Here is a 21,805-nt window from a genome sequence, read left to right as displayed (position 1 = left end):
TAGTTAAATTGAGGGTGCTAGAAACCAGGGTGAAGAGAGCAAACAGCATTGCCCCAGCGCAGAAAATGCAGTGAGGAAAGCAACCTGGAACACCAGAGGCAAAATATATGTGACGGTTATTTCTGGGATCTATTTTCCCTGGCTTTTATTTACTATGACATATCTTACCAACTTTCCCTAAGTGGATTTCTTTTGGATGAAGTGAGCACATCCCTCCCCAATATTTGCAGACTGTGCCATATTAATATAAAAAATAATTTTCCATGTCCTCAGCACAAGAGCCCAGCCTGGAAACCAAGACAATCTTAATATTTTATCCACACATTGAGCCAAATAACATTAATCCCTTAACAGTCTAAATACAAAGCAAATCCAATTTAATGTAGTAAAACATATATCTGGTCCTAAAATAACACAGAGAAAAGAAAGATCAGATAGGTTTGTTTAAATTAAATGAATATTTCCTACTTGCTTTTCAATTCTCTTCATCTCTTCATGACTTTTCCTTTGCTAAAGCCTTTTGTTGAGATATTTTCACCGCCTGTACCAAGTTTCCCCACCTAAACCGTTCTCACTTGAGAGAAGTGATGGCAAGGTGGCACAGCGGTAGAGTCGCTGCCTCACAGCGCCAGAGACCCGGGTTCCATCCTGACCATGGGTGCTGTCTGTAGAGTTAGTACGTTCTCCCCGTGACCTGCGTGGGGTTCCTCCCATACTCCAAGGGCATACAGATTTGCAGGTTAATTGGCTTGGTAAAATTGTAAATTGCCCCAAGTGTGTGTGGAGTAGTGTTACAGTGTGTGTGTGGGGATCACTGGTCGGCATGGATTCAGTGGGCCGAAGGGCCTGTTTCCGCGCTGTATCTCTAAACTAAACTAAAAAAAAAAACGTCTGACACTTCTCTCAGTAAAGGCTCCAAAACTTCCAGACAAACCCCCAGGTCCATAGTTTGTCTTGTCTCTTCCAATTACTCGCTGAGACGGAAAAATAACCAAGGTTGCGACTGGGAGCTTGGTCCACTGCCTATTGAGCACAAAGCTGCCATCCACTCAGCGCCTGGACATGTGGGCTGAACCAGGGGAGAGCTCCCACAAGCTGCCACCAAGTCTTTGCCAAGAATTAAAAGTTTCCCTTCGCTAAGAAAACTATAATTTTCGTATCTAACTAAAGCGAGACTTTATTGTGAACTAATCAACATAGACCACAAGACAAACATTTCTGGTCTTGACCCAGAAAATGTCCATTCGGCCCATCAAGCCCATGCTGGCTCCCAGGTGAGTAATCCTGTTAATCCTTCCTTTGCTGTACCTCTGTAAGCCATTCCTTCTCCTACACATGGCCTGGGACATTTGCTTCAACAACATACAGAGGCCACATAACCTGCCATGTCTTTTGAGGCGTGGATAAAATCCAACGTGCCTGGAGGAAGACCAAGCAGTCACGGGGAGAATTGCAGATGCTGGTAAAATCAAAGGTAGACACAAAATGCTGGAGAAACTCAGCAGGCGAGGCAGCATCTATGGTTTATACTCTCTAGAATTTAGAAGATTGAGAGGGGATCTTATAGAAACTTACAAAATTCTTAAGGGGTTGGACTGGCTAGATGCAGGAAGATTACTTCCGATGTTGGGGAAGTCCAGGACAAGGGGTCACAGCTTAAGGATAAAGGGGAAATCCCTCGACCTAAAGAACTTTTTTCACGCATTCCTTCTGAATCTCTGGAACTCTCTGCCATAGACGCTAGTTGAGGCCAGTTCATTGGCCAGAGGGAGTTAGATGTGGCCCTTGTGGCTAAGGGGATCTAGGCAGGTACGGGATACTGAGTTGGATGATCAGCCATGATCATATTGAATGGCGGTGCAGGCTCGAAGGGCCGAATGGCCTCTACTCCTGCACCTAATTTCTATGTTTCTATGAGACCCTGAAAGGCCTCGACCTAAAACGTCACCAATTCCTTCTCTCCATAGATGCTGCCTCACCCGCTGAGTTTCTCCAGCATATTGTGTCTACAGTCACGGGGAGAATATTCAGACAGCACTCGGGGTCGGGGCTGAATGAGGCCAGGTGCCTGGCAGTAGTGCCAGCTGCTCCACCACAGTGCCACCTCCAATCGCTGCCAATGTCAGCAGAACATTTCCAACTATGTGGCATTTGTAATATTAAAAAAATTAAATGGCTAAATACATGCATAAGTAATTCCATAACGAGCATGTATTATCTACGAGCTTCCAACTGCCAAGAAAGACTTTGTAAGAGATAGGACAAAAAATCTTCTGACTCTGCTCCTCCATACTACCAAATCAGTTTTTTAACTATATTAAACATTCTCAAGCTCTGAACATTGAATTCTCCAATTTTAGATTATAATATGCCCCCATTTTAAATAATTTAAGTAAATAAGTAAGTGTATTGGCCAAGTATTCACATACAAGGAATTTGCCTTGATGCTCCGCACACAAGTAACAACATGACATACAGTGACAGTTACGAATGACTCGGGAAAACATTAAACATTAATAATAATAAAACATTCATGATAAAACACCACTGATCAAGCATGTGAACCAACAAAATACCAGAGCAAAGGGAGGCTACAGATTTTTGGCTGTTGAGTAGAGCTACTACTCGTGGATAAAAACTGTTTTTATGTCTGGCTGTGGCAGCTTTGACAGTCCGGAGTCGCCTTCTGGAGGGAAGTGATTCAAAGAGTTTGTGGCCAGGGTGTGAGAGGGGTCTTTCCTTTCCTGTGGCCACTCCCAGTGCCTATACATACCTCCCATTAACTCCCCCTGCACCTTTGCATCTATATCCCTCCCTCTGGTTTTACATCTCACTCCCCTTCTCTCCTTATCCGCCACCCTTTTCATCTCCAGCCTTTGTCCGCCCATCTGCCATCTCATCTGTATCCACATTTTATTTGCCAGCAAGAACAAAAAGTCACAAAGTGCTGTTGCAACTCAGCGGGTCAGGCAGCATACCTGGAGAACATAACATGGATAGGTGACATCTTGGACACTTCTTCTGACCGATAGGTGCCGTTTCGGGTTGAGACCTTTCTTCACCTGCTGGCCTTTGTCCTGCACACACACCTAACCCCCCCCCCCCTCTCCCCCCGCTACAATCAATTGGAAGAAGGGTCCTCACCCAAAACATGTTCTCTGGAAATGCCACCTGACCTACTGAGTTACTCCAGCAATTTGTGTTCCATGCAAGATTACAACTTCTGCACTTCCTTATGTCCACAACAAAAAGCTCATAGATGCTCGCAAAACATTGTGGAATAGTGGCCGATTTATACACAACATGTCTTTCACTTCTTCCCCAACTAACTTTCCTGAGAATGTGAACTAAAACGAGGACCTCGTACAGCAGACAAAGAATTTGCACACTGCATCAAAAACTAGATCTAACCATTCTAGAGGTGTCTATTGTCAAGCTTGCCCAACTGCACTGGTCACCACAGGTTACAATTCTTTTTTTTTTCCTTCCAATTTTATATCAAAACCTACATTCTTCCATAAAAACATGTTTTTAGATTATGCCTTCATAAACCTTTTAGCCCATCCCAAGTACTTTACAGCTGATATAACCTTTGAAATTGCAGACACTGCCGGGCTGTAGGCCACAGAACAGCCAATTTGAACAAAGGAGGACTCCCATGTGATCACAACTAGATATCCAACTTTGTGCAGGAAAGAACTGCGGATGCTGGTTTAAATTGAAGATAGACACAAAACGCTGGAATAACTCAGCGGGACCGGCAACATCTCTGGAGAAGGGTCTCGAGCCAAAACGTCACCCATTCCTTCTCAACAGAGATGCTGCCTGTCCTGCTGAGCTACTCCAACATTTATCTATTTTACTTTAAGGAATAATGATCTTATTCTTCTTCAAAAAAAGAAGAGAGGGGTTCGCTTTTTATCCCTCACCCAAACAAAACACCGTTGAGGATGCAGCTCGGTGTTGCATTGCAGACTGAGCCCGGGTTTCTGTGATCAAGCCTTTACTAACGAAACTTAACCCCTCAAGATGCTCCATCATCTCAGTTTCCCTGCCTTGTTCTGCGGCAAGTGTCGGTGGAAGGGCACGTTGATGCGTGCCAGGCATCAGGTTTGTCTCCAGCATCAACACAAAGAGCTACAAAAGCTAGAATACTGAGCAAATGTGACAGTGTCGGAGGAATTCAGCAGGTTCTGTGGAGGGAATGGACGGACAACATTTTGTTTCAACACTGTCAACTTTATTAGCCAGGTTCCTCAAATTATTGATCCGAGTAAATATCAATTTCTCTGATCAATAATCACAAGAATTGACAATTTGATAACAGCCTTTTCTACTAGCTCGTGCTGACTCTGCAAACAGACTTAAGTATAAGCTACCAAAGGTAGACAAAAATACTGGAGAATCTCAGCGGGTGAGGCAGCGTCTATGGAGCGAAGGAATAGGTCTGAAGAAGGGCCTTGACCCGAAACGTCACCTATTCCTTCGCTCCATAGATGCTGCCTCACCCGCTGAGTTTCTCCAGCATTTTTGTCTACCTTCGATTTTTCCAGCATCTGCAGTTCCTTCTTACATAGAAACATAGAAATTAGGTGCAGAGTAGGCCATTCGGCCCTTCGAGCCTGCACCGCCATTCAATATGATCATGGTGATCATCCAACTCAGTATCCCGTACCTGCCTTCTCTCCATACCCCCTGATCCCCTTAGCCACAAGGGCCACATCTAACTCCTCTAAATATAGCCAATGAACTGGCCTCAACTACCTTCTGTGGCAGAGAATTGGATTCACCACTCTCGTCTTCTCATCTCAGTTTTAAAGGATTTCCCCCTTATCCTTAAGCTGTGAACATTAAACATTAAGTGTGAGCTACCAGTTAGTGCAGTTATCTTCTGTCACATCGGCCCCAGGCTGAATTGGCACTCGTCCACTCCCTTTCACAGATGTTGCCAGCCCCACCGAGTGTCTCCAGAACTTTGCCTTTTCTCACCCATGATGAGTAAACGGTTCAGGGCTCAGCTGGGGAAGCCCAGCGTCCTACAGCACCTTGGTGACCAGACTCAAGCTTGTTCCCGCGGTCATCAAACACTGAACGGACCTCTCACATAGCTGTTAGAGCTGCTGCCTCACAGCAGCAGAGACCGAGGTTCAACCCTGACCTCAGGTGTTGTCTCTGCGGTTTGCATCTGCTCCCTGTGACTGACTGAGTGGTTTTCCTCCAGGTTTAGATTAGTTTAGAGATATGGAGCAGTAACAGGCCTGCTGGACGTGCTCTGGATTCCTCCCACAATCCCAAAGATGTGCGGGTTTGTAGGTTAACTGGCCTCTGTAAATTACCCCTAGTGTGTAAGGCGTGGATGAGAAGGTGGGATAACATAGAACTAGTGTATTCAAGAAGGTACTGCAGATGCTGGAAAATCGAAGGTAGACAAAAATGCTGGAGAAACTCAGAAGGGTTTCGGCCTGAAACGTTGCCTATTTCCTTCCCTCCATAGATGCTGCCTCACCCACTGAGTTTCTCCAGCATTTTTGTCTACCATAGAACTAGTGTGAACAGCTACCTTCAGGTAGAAGGTACAGGAGCCTGAAGACTGCAACGTCCAGGTTCAGGAATAGCTGCTTCCCCACAGCTATTGAACTCAACTCAAACAAAACTCTGAACATTAATAGACCATTATCAGTTTATTTGCACTTTATCTGTTTTATTTATTCATGTGTGTGTGTGTGTATATATTTATATAATGGTATATGGACACGCTGATCTGTTCTGTATTCATGCCTACTATATTCTGTTGTGCTGAAGCAAAGCAAGAATGTCATTGTCCTATCTGGGACACATGACAATAAACTCTCTTGACTTGATCAATGACTTGGTCGTCGATGACTCTTTTAAACCACAGAGATACAGCGCGGAAACAGGCCCTTCGGCCCACAAGGTCGACATCGACCAGCGATCCCCGCACACGATTATCCCACACACACTCTGGACAATTTCCAATTTTACCAAACCAATTAACCTGCAAACCTGTACGTCTTTGGAGCGTGGGAGGAAACCGGAGCACCTGGAGAAAGCCCACGCGGGTCACGGGACGAACGTAAAACTCCGTACAGACAGCATTCGTAGTTGGGATTGAACCAGGGACTCTGGCGCTGTGAGGCAGCGACTCTACCGGTCTCCGGCGCTGTTTGATCCATTCCTTCTCCCCAGACGCTGCCCGACCCGCGGAGTTATTCCAGAAGTTCGTGCTTGTCTAAGACAGCGGGTCGGGCGGCGTCTGTGAAGGAGCGAGTGGGTGGGAGACCCTTCCTCACACTGCGGCCGTGCTGTTTGCCTTCTCCATCTGTAGTCGGCAAGGCAGTACTCTGCATATCGTCAACATATTTCAATTACATTCCTGCTCTTCATTTGTTCACAAGTTACAGGAGCTGAATGGGGCCATTCGGCCCATCGTGTGTATTCCGCCATTCAGTCCCGTCTGATCCACGTCCCCCCCACATTACCCGGCCACCCGCACTGATCCTCCAGCCCACCCCGCTGCCGGCCCTGCACTTTCCCAACCCCGCACTTCCCCAGCCCGCGCTCTCACGCCATCATCATCTGCTCTTTGCTGGGCCCCGCCGCGGGCAGGCGGGCGGACATCACCGCGGCCCCGGGCCTGTGGCGGGGACAGACAGACCAGGGACAGGGACAGGCCGCTCCCTCTACCCGGCCCAAACACACCTCACTCACGCTCGACACCTCCATCTCCTGCCACGGTTTGTCCAGCTGCACGAACGGCATCTTAACGCCGCTGCCACCGCCGCCGCCGGGCGCCTCGGCCGCCGCTCATGTTGCAGCCGCAGCTCCAGCAGCAGCAGCGGGCGGGACAGACGGCTCGGCTTCCTCCCCTCACCCCGGCACCGCCCACAGCCTGCCTGCCCCACACAACATGGCCGCCCACAACCTGCCCCACACAACATGGCCGCCCACACAACATGGCCGCCCACAGCCTGCCCCACACAACATGGCCGACCACAATCTGCCCCACACACAACATGGCCGCCCACAGCCTGCCCCACACAACATGGCCGCCCACAGCCTGCCCCACACAACATGGCCGCCCACAGCCTGCCTGCCCCACACAACATGGCCGACCACAGTCTGCCCCACACAACATGGCCGACCACAGGCCGCCCACAGTCTGCCCCACACAACATGGCCGACCACAGTCTGCCCCACACAACATGGCCGACCACAATCTGCCCCACACAACATGGCCGCCCACAGTCCTGCCCCACACAACATGGCCGACCACAGTCTGCCCCACACAACATGGCCGCCCACAGCCTGCCCCACACAACATGGCCGCCCACAGTCTGCCCCACACAACATGGCCGCCCACAGCCTGCCCCACACAACATGGCCGCCCACAGCCTGCCCCACACAACATGTCCGCCCACAGCCTGCCCCACACAACATGGCCGCCCACAGCCTGCCCCACACAACATGGCCGCCCACAGCCTGCCCCACACAACATGGCCGCCCACAGTCTGCCCCACACAACATGGCCGCCCACAGCCTGCCCCACACAACATGGCCGCCCACTGCCTCCCCTTCAAACTTGGCCGCTGACACAAGCGTTCATAGCATGCCTGCCCACACAACATGGCCGCCCACCTATCCCCACACAACAAGGCCCAAGCCTGCCCCACACAATTTGGCCGCAACATAGAAGCCCCACACAACATGGACCACAGTCTGCCCCACACAACAGGGCGACCACAGTCTGGGAAAGTGGCCGCCCACAGCCTGACCCCACACAACATGGCCGACCACAGTCTGCCCCACACAACATGGCCGCCCACAGTCTGCCCCACACAACATGGCCGACCACAGTCTGCCCCACACAACATGGCCGCCCACAGACTGCCCCACACAACATGGCGGCCCACAGTCTGAAGGATCTCGACACGAAACGTCATTTCTCCAGATGCCGCCCGTCCCGCTGACTTACTCCCGCATTTTGTGTCTACCTGCCCCACACAACATGGCCGCCCACTGTCTCCCCTTCAAGGCTTGGCCGCTGACAAGCGTTCATAGCATGGAGCTTCATACCATGGCCGCCACCTATCCGTAGACACAAGGAACTGCAGATATTTGGTTTTCAACATAGAAGATCCAAAGTACTGGAGAGCGGTCGAGGGCGGCGTCTGGAAAGTACTGGAGAAGGTGACGGTCGAGGTCAAGAATCTTCGTTCAGCCGCCTGACCCTCACAACATGGCCGCCTTGAGCCCAGTCCCTCACAACATGGCCGCCGTGAGTCCGGTCCCTCACAACATGGCCGCCGTGAGTCCGGTCCCTCACAACATGGCCGCCGTGAGTCCGGTCCCTCACAACATGGCCGCCGTGAGTCCGGTCCCTCACAACATGGCCGCCGTGAGTCCGGTCCCTCACAACATGGCCGCCGTGAGTCCGGTCCCTCACAACATGGCCGCCGTCGCCGTTCTGTGACGTCAGCACGACGGAGGAGCGCGTCTGCGCGCATGCTCACCTCCTCTGTTCCCACGGTCTGGGCCAGCGTGAAGAACTCTTGTGCTCACTCACTCACTCACTCACCCCCTAGTTTAGTTTATTGCCACGTGTACCGAGAGCAGTGAAAAGTTTTCTCAAGTCTAAACTCAACAACTCGAAAGATGGTGACAGAAACTTTATAAACCTATAATTAGTTGCTCAACTTCTGTTGCAGAATTCATCATTTGTACAGGACAAGTGTTTGTTTGGCTGGTTTGGGCTGATTTGTCTTGAACATTGACTTCTCCAATTTCAGGTAGTCCCTGCTTTCTCCTCCCCTTCCCAGCTCTCCCCAGCCCACTCTCCGCCTCTTCCTTTCTTCTTCCCACCCCCTCCCCCCACATCAGTCTGAAGAAGGGTGTCGACCCAGAACGTCGCCTATTTCCTTCGCTCCATAGATGCTGCCTCACTCACTGAGTTTCTCCAGCATTTTTGTCTACCTTCAATTTTCCAGCATCTGCAGTTCCTTCTTAAACACAATGTCTTGATTTTCTTGTGACAGATGCTCGGCTCAACGTGAGGCGTTGATGGGTTCAATGGCAGTGTAATGATAACAATGTCATCAGAACTTAGACACAAAAAGCTGGAGTAACTCAGCGGGACAGGCAAAATACTGGCGAGAAGCAGTGGGTGACATTTCTGGCCGAGACAGTTCCCAGATCTAACAATGTCATCAAGTTGCAGTAAGTTAAAACTATTTGATAACTTAGCGCCAAATTGGAATATGTGTAGAAAGGAAATGCAGATGTTGGTTTACACCGAAGACAGAGACAAAATGCTGCAGTAACTCAGAGGGACAGACAGCATCTCTGGAGAGAAGGAATGGGTGACATTTCGGGTCAAGGCCCTTCTTCAGACTGCGAGTCTTCATAGCCTAAAGAACGGTCTCGACCCGAAACGTCACCCATTTCTTCTATCCAGAGATGCTGCCTGCTCCACTGGCCAACTTGGAATATGGATTACTATATGAATCCACTAATATGGATTAATAACAGTGTCAGAGGTTATGGGGAGAAGGCAGAATGGGGTTAGGAGAGATGGATCAACAATGATTGAATAGCGGAGTAGTATGATGGGCTGAATGGCCTAATTCTACTCCTATTCCTTATGGCCTTATGATATCTGATCAAGAACCTCAATACTTATATACTAAGACAAAAACTGTGCAATAAATCAGAAGTGTTTTATTCTTAGCTTTATGTGCCAGCCAATGTTTAAATTAACTAATGGATTAAGAAAAAATGGCACGGTGCCACCTGGCTGTACTAAAGGCCTCATGAATTCAGATGTATGGCAATTGAAATCTTTAAAGCTGCTCAACTTTTAGTTTAGGAAGGAACTGCAGATGCTGGTTTACATCTAAGATAGACACAAAATGCTGGAGTAACTCAGCGGGACAGGCAGCATTTCTGGATAGAAGGAATGGGTGACGTTTCGGGTCTCGACCTGAAAACCTTCTGAAGAAGGGTCTCGACCCGAAACGTCACCAATTCCTTAACTCCATAGATGCTGCCTCACCCGCTGAATTTCTCCAGCATTTTTATCTACCTTCTGTTGCAGAATTCATCATTTGTACAGCAGAGGGAAAAAAAAAATCCATGAGCAAGTTTTGCAAAAGATGCTAATTTTACATGCCTGCTTTTATTTGGAGAGCACACATGTCTGGAAAGTACATTTTACAAACCTCTTGCTGCATTTTGGAATCTACTCCGCATATTTCAACACTGTGCTGTTGTGGAACTTATAAACAATCATCTTTCAAACAAGGATGACAAGCCAAATATTGGCTGGCCTACAATTTGGCTTACGGAGAGAAGGCAGGAGAATGGGGTTAGGAGGGAGAGATAGATCAGCCATGTTTGAATGGCATAGTAGACTTGATGGGCCGAATGGCCTAATTCTGCTCCTTATAACTGAGGAATTTATTAATCTCCAGCCGGTTCTCGTTGAGAAATTCCTGTGAGGTTTCTAGTGCTCCACACTAGATTGAAAACACAAACAAGTTTCAACTTTAATCAGCTCCCAACTACAAACCTCTCATAAAGAAAACCCAACAACACTATCTAACAAAATCTGTTTTATTCTACAATTGTTTCATCTTGTGATCACACTGTAGCATAAGCAGTTTTATTTTTAAAGATGCAAAATAGTTAACAATGATACAAATAATTTTAAAACAAGTCTTTACCACTTCCAAAAATGCTCTGGTGCTAAGTATGCTCCTCTGATACAGAGGAAAGCTCATTAGCTCAGTTCCCATTTGCCAGGTGAATCCAAGTTACGTTCAGTGTCAGGAGGCACATTTGTCAGCAGCATCTGTGGAGAGGAAACGTGTGTTGAATAAAGAATAATTCATGTCAGGAGTCATTAAAAAAAAAAATTGAGAAATGACTAATTAACTGTCTGCTTTGTAAACTATTGACAGGCAGGAAGATGCAGGAAGATTGTTCCCGATGTTGGGGAAGTCCAGAACAAGGGGTCACAGTTTAATGATAAGGGGGAAGTCTTTTAGGACTGAGATGAGATCAAATAATTCACACAGAGAGTGGTGAATCTGTGGAATTCTCTGCCACAGAAGGTAGTTGAGGCCACAGTTCATTGGCTATATTTAAGAGGGAATTAGATGTGGCCTTTGTGGCTAAAGGGATCAGGGGGTATGGAGAGAAGGCAGGTACGGGATACTGAGTTGGATGATCAGCCTTAATCATATTGAATGGCGGAGCAGCCTCGAAGGGTCGAATGGCCTACTCCTGCACCTATTGTCTATTGTCCATTGTCTATTGCTAATTAACAAAACAACATGTTTTTAGTGAATTAATGAATGATCTATTGTTACATGTGAGAATACACAGTGAGATTCTTTGTTTTGCATGCCCAAGGTATGCTAAGAGTCGCCATATAAAGGACGCCAACAGAGTTACGAACTGCAGATGCTGATTTACCGCAAAGAGAAATACAAAGTGCTGGAGAAACTCAGCAGGTCAGGCAACGTGTTGGGTATGGACTTTGATATAAGGCAGGGCCCAGACCTGAAACATCACCTATGTATGTTTGAGTAACTCAGCAGGTGAGGCAGCATCTCTGGGAGAGAAGGAATGGGTGACGACGCTCGTTCCAGGATCACATTGAATGGCGGTGCTGGCTCGAAGGGCCAAATGGCCTGTTCCTGCACCTATTGTCTATTGTCCTTCTCCCCAGAGATGCTGCCTCACCCGCTGAGTTATTCCAGCATTTTGTGTCTACCTTCAATTTAAACCAGCATCTGCAGTTCTCTCTTACACACCTATGTATGTTTGATAGACCAGTTGAGTTACTCCAGCAATTTTTATTTTCTTTTTAAAACCTAAACTTGTGTGCTGACAGATCAAAGTCAAAGACAAAGTTAATTTTATTCGTCACATGCACCCGAAGGTGCAGTGAAATGAATTTGCCAGCAACGATACACTTAAAAAGAACACACAATACACAATAAGATTTAACACAAACATCCACCACAGCATTCTTCACCATGGTGGAAGGCAACAAAGTTCAGTCAGTCGTGTTCACCCGTAGTTGGGGCCATGAACCCTCCGTAGTCGCCGCTATGGACGGCCGGATGTACAGGCCCTCTCGTCGGGATGATCTAAACTCCGATGTCTGGACGGTCAAACACACTCCACGGCTTGGAGTGCCACTTTCCTACCGGAGACTACCCACTCATCTCTCCGCTGCAATCAGGTAGACGGTACAGGAGCCTGAAATCTGGTACATCCAGGTTTATGAACAGCTTCTTCCCCACAGCCATCAGGCTATTAAACTTGCCATCAAACAGACTCTGAACTATACCAGCCTATTGCACTTTATCTGTTTATTTATGTGTATATATATATGGTTTATGCTGTATAGACACATGGAACTGTTCTGTATTTAAGTTTACATATTCTATTGTGCTGAAGCAAAGCAAGAATTTCATTGTCCTATCTGGGACACATGACAATAAACTCTCTTGACTTGACTTGACTTCAGAATGTTATAGGCCGCAGACCGGTGGTCGGAGCTCTTCTCCGACAAGGGATCCCAGACTCTGGATGGTAAGTCCACGCCCCTCCCGCGGCTAGAAGCTCCGCAGACCACAGCCCAACGATGCCAAAGTCACCAGGAGAGACATGGTCATGCATAGCCATACAAAGAGGCCCTTTGACCCAATTTGTCCATGCCGACCAAGATATCCCATGTAAGCAAGTCCCATTTGGCCCATAACCCTCTAAGCCTTTCCTATACATACATTTTGTTATTGTACCTGCTCCAACTACCTGCTCTGGCAGCTCAGAAATAGTTGTCCCTTGTCCTCTCACCTTAAACCTATGTCCTCTGGATTCCCTTACTCTGGGTCAAATATACTCCAGTGCATTTAGCCTATCTATTCCTCTCATGATTCTGTACACCTGTGTAAGATCACCCCTCAACCTTCTGCGCCTCAAGGAATAAAGTCCTAGACAGCCCAACCTCTCCCTGTAGCTCAGGGCCTTGAGTCCTGGCAACATTCTGTACATCGTCTCTGCACCATTTACAGTTCAACAAGAAGAGAGAGTTAGATTTAGCTCTTAGAGCTAAGGGAATCATGGGGTATGGGGAGAAAGCAGGAACAGGGTACTGATTTTGGATGATCAATAGACAATAGGAGCAGGCCAGCATCGCCATTCAATGTGATCATGGCTGATCATCCCCAATCAGTACCCCGTTCCTGCCTTCTCCCCATATACCCTGGCTCCGCTATCTTCAAGAGCCCTATCTAGCTCTCTCTTGAAAGCATCCAGAGAACCGGCCTCCACCACCCTCTGAGGCAGAGAATTCCTCAAACTACCAGCTCAGCCATGATCACATTGAATGGCAGTGGCTGGCTCGAAGGGCCGAGTGGATATCTCAGCGAAGGGTTTCCGACTGAACCTTACCCGTTGCTGTTCAGCATCATCTGTTTTCACTGCATGAATCAAATTCGTGGTGAAGTGCCGAAGGCGGAGGTATTTCTGTTTTTGTTTCGCCAACTCGTTTTCAAGGTACTTCATTTCGTCGTTCTAAAGATAAACAAAGAGAGGAAGGGGAAAAATTGGGCGCTTGTGGAAAGTCACGTCATGTAGGAATACAGACGCGTGTCGGAAGCTCTGCGGCGGATCAAAGCGTCTGAGAACTATGGAGAGAGATAATTATCTTGACTTTATTGCAAACACGGTATCGCACTACTCATTAGGTTAGGGCAGCACGGTGGCACAGTGGTAGAGTTGCTATTTTACAGCGCCAGAGACCCGGGTTCCATCCTGACTACGGGTGCTGTCTGTATGGAGTTTATACGTTACCCCTGTGATCGCGTGGGTTTTCTCCAGGTGCTCCAGTTTCCACCCACACTCCAAAGACGTACAGGTTTGTAGGTTAATTGGCTTGGTGTAAATGTAAATTGTTCTTAGTGTGTGTAGGATAGTGTCAGAGTGCGGGGATCGCTGGGTCGGTGCGGACTCGGTGGGCTTGTATCTGCACTGCACCTCTAGTCTAAATTAAATTAAAACCAAATGTATCCTGACTATGGGTGTACGGAGTATGTACGTTCTTCCTGTGACCACGTGGGTTTCCTTCAGTGGCTCCAGTTTCCTCCCACACTCCAAAGATACGCAGGTTTTCAGGTCAATTTTTATCTCTATGGGAAAAGTGTAAATTTCCTCTAGTGTGTGTAGGATGGTGCTAGTGTACGGGGTGATCGCTGGTCAGTGCTGGCTTGCTGGGCTGAAGAGCCTGTTTCTACCCTGCATCTCTAATAAGTAAGTTTATTGGCCAAGTATTCACATACAAGGAATTTGCCTTGGTGCTCCACCCACAAGTAACAACATGACATTCAGTGACAGTTACGAATGACTCAGAAAACATTAAACATTAATAATAATAAAACATTAATAATAAAACACCATTGATCAAGCATGTGAACCAACAAAATACCAGATCAAAGGGAGGCTACAGATTTTTGGCTGTTGAGTAAAGCAACTCGTGGATAAAAACTGTTTTTATGTCTGGCTGTCGCAGCTTTGACAGTCCGGAGTCGCCTTCCAGAGGGAAGTGATTCGAAGAGTTTGTGGCCAGGGTGAGAGGGGTCAGAGATGATCTTGCCCGCTCGCTTCCTGGCCCTTGCAGTGTACAGTTCATCAATGGAGGGAAGGTTGCAGCCAATAATCTTCTCTGCTGATCGGACGATTCGCTGCAGTCTCCAGGTGTCGTGCTTGGTGACTGAGCCAAACCAGACCATGATGGAGAAGGTGAGGACAGACTCTACGATGGGCGTGTAGAATTGGACCATCATTGCCTGTGGCAATGGTCTAATTGTTGCCAGATGAACAACAGCATTCCACCTAGTATCTTGCATGAGTTACCCTGAAACCCTTCACAATTAACTCCCACAAACAAGCTCACATCAGCAGCTATCTGTCAATGATCAGATCATATTTTCTGTGAGCAAAGCACAAAGTGCTGGAGTCATTAATTCAGCGGGTCAGGCAGCATCTCTGGTGGGAATGGATAGGCAACATTTCAGGCCAGTATGTGTTGGAAGGAACTGAAGATGCTGATAGACATAAAATGTTGGAGTAACTTAGTGGGTCAGGCAGCATCTCTGGATCACGTTTCAGCTCAGAACTCTTCCTACCCTTCTTCAAGCTCCCATCTGAAAAAAATCCTTTAAAAAACCTACCTCATCTTAAAATGAGTCTCAGTGAGGCACCTGACCCAAAATGGTGTCTATCCACTTCCCCCCACAGATGTTGCCTGACCCCACTGAGGTACTCCAGCATTTTGTGTTTTATTCAAGATTCCAGCATCTGCACTTCCTTGTGGCAATATTCTCTGTGAGGTTGATTGAGGAATAAATATATCGCTGTATACTGCGGATGACATTCTGCTATTCCTCACATCCGTGTGATGGGAACTTTGACATGCACCGGCATGAAGGAGCAGGCAGTAACGTGGTCTCATGTCGACCTGCGTGAAGAAGAAGCATGGCAGGCAATCTGTCAGCATCTGCACTGAATGCTCACGCCCACGTCTCTGCACTGAGGTGAGACTGCCCTCACAGCCACAAAACTGTAACGTCCAGCCTCACAAACAGCTTCTTCCCCACAGCCAGCAGGTTATTGAACACTACAACCTACAAATAAGCTCTCAACTAAGACTATTATTGCTATTATTGCACTATTATTGTTTGTTTGTTTTTTATGTGTAGGTATGTTTGTGCATGTGTATATATGTGTGCTTGTGTATATGTGTGTGTGTATGTGTTTGAGTATATGTGTGTGTGTATGTGTACATATGTGTGTGTGTATATATATATATGTGTGTGTGTGTGTGTGTGTGTGTGTGTGTGTATATATGTGTGTGTGTGTGTGTGTTTGTGTATGTGTGTGTGTGTGTGTATGTATGTATGTATATGTGTGTGTGTGTATGTATATATGTGTGTGTGGATATGTGTGCATGTGTATATATATATATGTGTGTGTGTGTGTGTGTGTGTGCATGTGTATATATATATATATATATGTGTGTGCGTGTATATGTGTGTGCGCGCATGTATTGTGTGGCTGCGTGTATATATATGATCTGTATATGTATATATACACACACACTGAACTTTGTTTTCTCTCTCATTTATGATATTGTTTATGGTGTACTATGTTTACACATTGTGCGGTGCTGCTGCAAGTAAGAATGTCATTGTCCTGTCTGGGACACACGACAATAAAACACTCTTGACTGTGTGTTAGTTTGCTTCAGGTGACATAGACTGATGCCTCATTTCCAAGGACTCTTTGCTCTTGAAGTAAGTGGAGTGACACATTCTCGAGCGCAGTGTTCTGGGCGATCGAACATGGGAGAGGAGCCAAACATTTATTGGAGGTTCAACAAAAAAGTGAAGGTATCACGGGTAGGTGGAGAGTCAGTGTCCTGTGACTGGAAATAGGCCGCGGTGGCACCATGCGAGGAGGATCAGGTTCAGGTACCAAGGTTATGAAGTGTCTGGATTAACCTCAGATGACTGAGCAAAACACAAAGTGCTGGTGGAACTCAGTGGGTCAGGCAGCATCTGCGGAGGAAACGGACAGGCGACGTGTCGGGACCCTTCGTAGGACTGATTGTAGTGGGGGGGGGGACAAAACAGAAAAGGAGAGGCAAGGGAGAGTTACGCAGCGGTAGAGTTGCTGCCTTGCAGTGCCAGAGACCCGGGTTCCATCCTGACTACAGGTGCTGCGTGTATGGAGTCGGTACGTTCTCCCTATGACCACGTGGGTTTTCTCCGGGTGCTCTGGTTTTTGCCCCAAATTCCAGGAGCCAATCTCCGTCTCAATCTACCCCACGATAGAAGGGGGAGGAGTTGTACAGTCTGATAGCCACAGGGAAGAAGGATCTCCTGTGGCGTTCTGTGCTGCATCTTGGTGGAACCAGTCTGTCGCTGAAGGTGCTCCTCAGGTTGACCAGTGGGTGAGCTGTATTGTCCAGGATGCTCCGCAGTTTGAGGAGCATCCTCCCCTCCAAGACCAACCTCCCATGAATCCAACTCCAACTCCAACTCCACCCCCAGGACGGAGCCGGCCTTCCTGATGAGTTTGTTGATCCTATCGACCTTGTCCGTGGCCTTCGCCCTGTTGCCCCAGCACACGGCAGCGAAGATGATGGCCGATTGGTAGCACATCTACAGCATCTTACTGCAGACTTCGAAGGAGCGGAGCCTCCTCAGACAGTACAGCCGGCTCTGTCCCTTCCTGTACAGGGCCTCAGCATTCCTGGACCAGTCCAGTTTACTGTCCAGGTACACTCCGAGGTATTTGTACTCCCTGGTAAACCGCACATCCACACCACATTGATGGAGAAAGGGACGTTCCTCTCCTCCTAAAGTAAACCAGTGTTGAGCTGTAGGTGAATTCAGCCCACACCACTCAACAAAGTTGTTGACTACAGCTCTGTATTCAGCTTCCCTCCCCTCACTGATGCAGCCCACAATTGCAGAGTCATCCGAAAACACCTGCAGGTGGCAGGATGCGGAATTATATCTGAAGTCCAAGATTAGCATCAGCAGTTCCTTAAATGTCTGAACCTTGGATGACTGCCAGGGAAAGTGGACATAATTTGAGGCAAGGATTGAAGACATTGGCTTTGCATATTTTGGTTGGAGAAAATCTCCACTCATCTATTCCTGGTCATCGGGTACGATACGAGGTCAACGGAGATCCACGAGGGTCGAGTGATGTGGAGAACACTCTTCATCAAGTTGCGACTGTTTTCAAACATTGCTGAGTCAGCACAAAATTGTGAGTCAACAAGGAGCATAGAGTAAACCTTGTGGTGATATAAAGATTCCATCGTTGCATCAACTGGCCAGCCAAGTTCAACTCCAAAGATAGACACCTAGATAGACAATGCGGGACCTCAGCAACATCTCTGGAGAAAATACGCCAGCATTTTGTGTCTATCTTCAGTGTAAACCAGAGTATCTGCAGTTCCTTCCCACACGTGCAATTCCGCACAGCAGCTAATAGAGTAGAAAATATAATGCAGACGCTGACATCTCGAGTGGCCTCCTCCATTGCCAGAGTGAGGCCCAGTGCAAATTGGGGGGAACAACACCTCATATTTCGCTTGGGTAGTTTACACCCCAGTGGTATGAACATTGACTTCTCTAATTTCAGGTAGTCCTTGCTTTCTCCCTCCTACCCCTCCTCCTTCCCAGCTCTCCCACTTAGTCTACTGTCTCCGCCTCTTCCTTTCTTCTTCCCCGCCCCCCCCCTCCGACATCAGTCTGAAGAAGGGTCTCGACCCGAAATGTCACTTATTCCTTTTCTCCATAGATGCTGCCTCACCCACCCGCTGAGTTTCACCAGCATTTTTTGTCTAATGACTGCATCAATGTTTTAATATAAAGGGGTAAGGTCTCATCTTCTTCAAGCTGGGGCTGTTACTTGGATTTCCTCCCCGCACTTATTATTATTCTGTACACACCATCAGTTCATTTTGTTTATTGTTGGAAACAGGACAAAATAGCCCCAAAATAAGCACAGCAAACTTAATGGCCATCGAGTTATAGGACAATGAATTCCACATTTCCTGCTTGGGTGCCGGCCAAATGAAGGTTTACTGCTGAAATGTAGCTGAACAATTCAGCTAAATCATAGCAGTAAAGTACTTCCATTGTAATTTAAAAGTGCATAGAATTCTGTTTTATGACACAGTAAAAATACGTGAAAATGAGAAAGGAATTGAAATGCAGTTGACACGGTTATTATGCCTGGATTTTCTTACACTAGGTATAGTTTTACATTGAGCTAACACAGAGGAACCTCTCTGATGGGTGCTCATAAAGGAGAGGATTGTTGTTAGCAGTTCTATCACAACAGTGGCACAGCTGATAGAGACCCGGGTCCAAACCGGATCTTGGGTGCTGTTTGTGTGGAGTTTGCATGTTCCCACTGCGACTGCGTGGGTTTCCTCCGGGTGCTCCGGTTTCCTCACACGTCCCAAAGGTTTGTGGGTTAATTGGCCTCTAAATTGCCCCCAGGGAGTGGACGAGGAAGTGGGATAACATAGAACTAGTGTGAACGGATGATAGATGGTCGGCATGGACTCGGTGGGCCGAAGGGGCTGTTTAGACTATAGACATACACTGTGGACACAGGCCCTTCAGCCCACCGAGTCTGTGCTGACCAGTGAATGCCGAATTTAGACTTTAGTGACACAGCGTGGAAACAGGCCTGTCAGCGTGCCAACTAGCAATCACCCATTACACAAGCACTATCCTACACACTAGGGATCATTTACAATGTTACCAAAGCCAATTAACCTGCAAACCTGTACGTCTTTGGAATGTGGGAGGAAACCGGAGCACCCATGCAGTCACAGTGAGAACGCACAAACTCCATACAGACAGCAGCCGTGGTCAGGATCGAACCTGCGACTCTGGCGCTGTGAAGCAACAACTCTACCGCTGCGCCACCGTGCTGCCATGCCTCACTTTCCATATTTCCATCTTGTATCTCTAACCTGAAGCAACCTCAATGCAAAAAACAACGGGAAATTGATTTCAAGGTTGCCAATAACAGGAACATAACATTCAGAACAACATTAATCATTGCAGGCAACAATAAAGAAATCGAACAGTCTGTTCATCCTTGATTTTGGTACCTAATTAATGACTGCAAGTAGCAACTAAACATTCATGAAAAATATAATATTGCAGATACAAAGATTGAGCTGGGTTTGGACAGTGAGCCAATTTCCTCAGGCGTTAACAGGTATCAGATCTTACCTTGAGGCTCAGTAGTTTTTGAAGCTGTTCGACTTCCAGTGTTATGTGATCACAACTGTTCATCTCAACTGCATCATCATCAAGTATCTCCATTTTCTGTCAAAAAGACACAGCGCTTTTGTTAGAGCCTGCAGCGAGCTAAAACTGATCAATCCCATTCGCTTGACTTGTCAAACTAAATTACATTTGGGTAGAAGCATAAAGTGCCGGAGTAATTCAGCGGGACAGGCAGCATCTCTGGAGGAAAAGGATGGGTGGAGTTTCGGACCCGAAGCTTCACTCATCCTTTTCTCCAGAGATGCTGCCTGACCCGCCGAGTTACTCCAGCACTTTGTGTCCGTCTGCTGCCAAAAACAGCATCTGCAGTTCCTTTCTCCACAAAGGTAGACACAAGATGCTGGCGTAAACGCAGCAGGACCGGCAGCATCTCTGGATAGAAGGCATGGGTGACATTTCGGGTCGAGACCTTTCTTCAGGCTCGGGGAGGGGGAGTTACAGAGATAAGGAAGTGTAAGGTGTGAAAACCAGACATCAAAAGGGGTGAGGTTCACGGCAAACATACAATAGATCATTTTTAGCCAGAGGAAGGTGACACCAAGCAAACACAGATAAAATGTAATCAGGGACAGTCAGACTGGTCGAAGGACTGGATGGGGGAGGGATGGAGAGAGGGAAAGCAAGGGTTACTTAAAGTTAGAGAAGTCAATGTTCACACCACTGGGGTGGGTGTAAGCTGCCCAAGCGAAATATAAGATGCTGTTCCTCCAATTTGCGCTGGGCCTCACTCTGACAATGGAGGTCAGAAAGGTCAGTGTGGGAATGGGAGGGGAAGTTAAAGTGTTTAGCAACTGGGAGATCAGGTGGGTTTAGGCAGACTAAGTGGAGGTGTTCAGCGAAACAATTGCGTTTGGTCACGCTGATATACAGGAGTCCACACCTGGAACAGTGGATACAGTAGATGAGGTTTGAGGAGGTGCAAGTGAACCTCTGCCTCACCTTTCCATATGGTACATTTGGCAATGTTTGCCTCTTTTGTTCCTCATTGTTCACCTTGTTTTTCATTGATTTGCCCTTCTCAAACGGTAGCTGAGGGGAGACCAATGCTTTGGCAGCATCAGTGAGGTTTTCTGCCAGTCTAGCTGTTGCCTTTTCGCTACTTAAGCCCTGCCAACCCATTACATAGTCTTTGCATTAATCCCAAATTAGTTTTGCCCCTTTATTGAAATCAAATAAGAAGGGTCTCGACCCGAAACGTCACATCATTCCTTTTCTCCAGAGATGCTGTTGACTCGCTGAGTTACTCCAGCTTTTTATGTCTACCCTCGGTTTAAGCCAGCATCTGCAGTTCCTTCCTGCACAAGACATTCTGCGGTATGTCCACAATGTGTCGTACAGCATGGAAATAATTTGCACCATTTTCAGGTTGAATTTGCGGCTACACACAGTTTCAAAATATTAGCAAAAAAAAAATCACTTTCACGCCTCCAATCCATTTCCTGATGATAGTAACAATATAGCCAAAGACATAATGCTGTGACCTATCTGAGTTGTGCCCTTATTTCTAGAAGTGGCCTTTAGGTGAATTAATGGGGCAGACAGCCCTTTCCTTGAATATTTGCAGGTATTTCGAGGTTAATTGGCTTTCCCAAGAAAATTTTAAAATATAGCCGTGGTCACAAATCAATATTTAAATTTAGGGAAAGCCCCGCAGAGTTGTGCAGGGAACTGACATTTTGTCCCAGGTTGCCACCGGGGCGGCACGGTGGCGCAGCGGTAGAGTTGCTGCCTCACAGCGCCAGAGACCTGGGTTCCGTCCATACTTCGAGTGCTGCCTGCATGGAGTTTGTACGTTCTCCATGCAACCATATGGCTTTTCTCTGGGTGCTCCGGTTTCCTCCCACACTCCAAAGATGTACAGGTTTGTTGGTTAATTGGCTTCGGTAAAA

General features: G+C 47.4%; 2 protein-coding genes across 16 annotated transcripts in view; both read right to left on the bottom strand.

Moving 5' to 3' along the window:
- The window catches only part of rps6kal (ribosomal protein S6 kinase a, like), an 89,904-nt gene extending 81,676 nt beyond the window's left edge, over nt 1-8,228 (bottom strand). Inside the window, exon 1 of one of the 3 annotated variants that reach the window (XM_055643492.1) lies at nt 8,095-8,228. In XM_055643492.1, the coding sequence (XP_055499467.1) occupies nt 8,095-8,097 (3 nt within the window). In that variant the 5' untranslated portion in view covers nt 8,098-8,228. Of the gene's footprint in view, nt 1-6,720; nt 6,903-8,094 lie in introns of those variants that run through there. The other 2 variants (XM_055643489.1, XM_055643490.1) reach the window with 2 other exon arrangements.
- A 2,386-nt stretch (nt 8,229-10,614) lies between these two features.
- Nucleotides 10,615-21,805, bottom strand: part of hdx (highly divergent homeobox) — an 86,964-nt gene continuing 75,773 nt past the window's right edge. For all 13 annotated transcript variants that reach the window (XM_055643480.1, XM_055643487.1, XM_055643484.1 and 10 more), the window contains 3 exons: nt 19,860-19,955; nt 13,483-13,605; nt 10,615-10,867 (listed from right to left, as the gene is read on the bottom strand). In XM_055643480.1, coding sequence (XP_055499455.1) covers nt 10,796-10,867; nt 13,483-13,605; nt 19,860-19,955 — 291 coding nt within the window. In that variant the 3' untranslated portion in view covers nt 10,615-10,795. The remainder of the gene's footprint in view (nt 10,868-13,482; nt 13,606-19,859; nt 19,956-21,805) is intronic.

The sequence above is a fragment of the Leucoraja erinacea genome, chromosome 12 (assembly GCF_028641065.1).
Source record: "Leucoraja erinacea ecotype New England chromosome 12, Leri_hhj_1, whole genome shotgun sequence".
Lineage (NCBI taxonomy): Eukaryota > Metazoa > Chordata > Chondrichthyes > Rajiformes > Rajidae > Leucoraja > Leucoraja erinaceus.
This window is presented reverse-complemented; position numbering and strand designations above follow the sequence as displayed.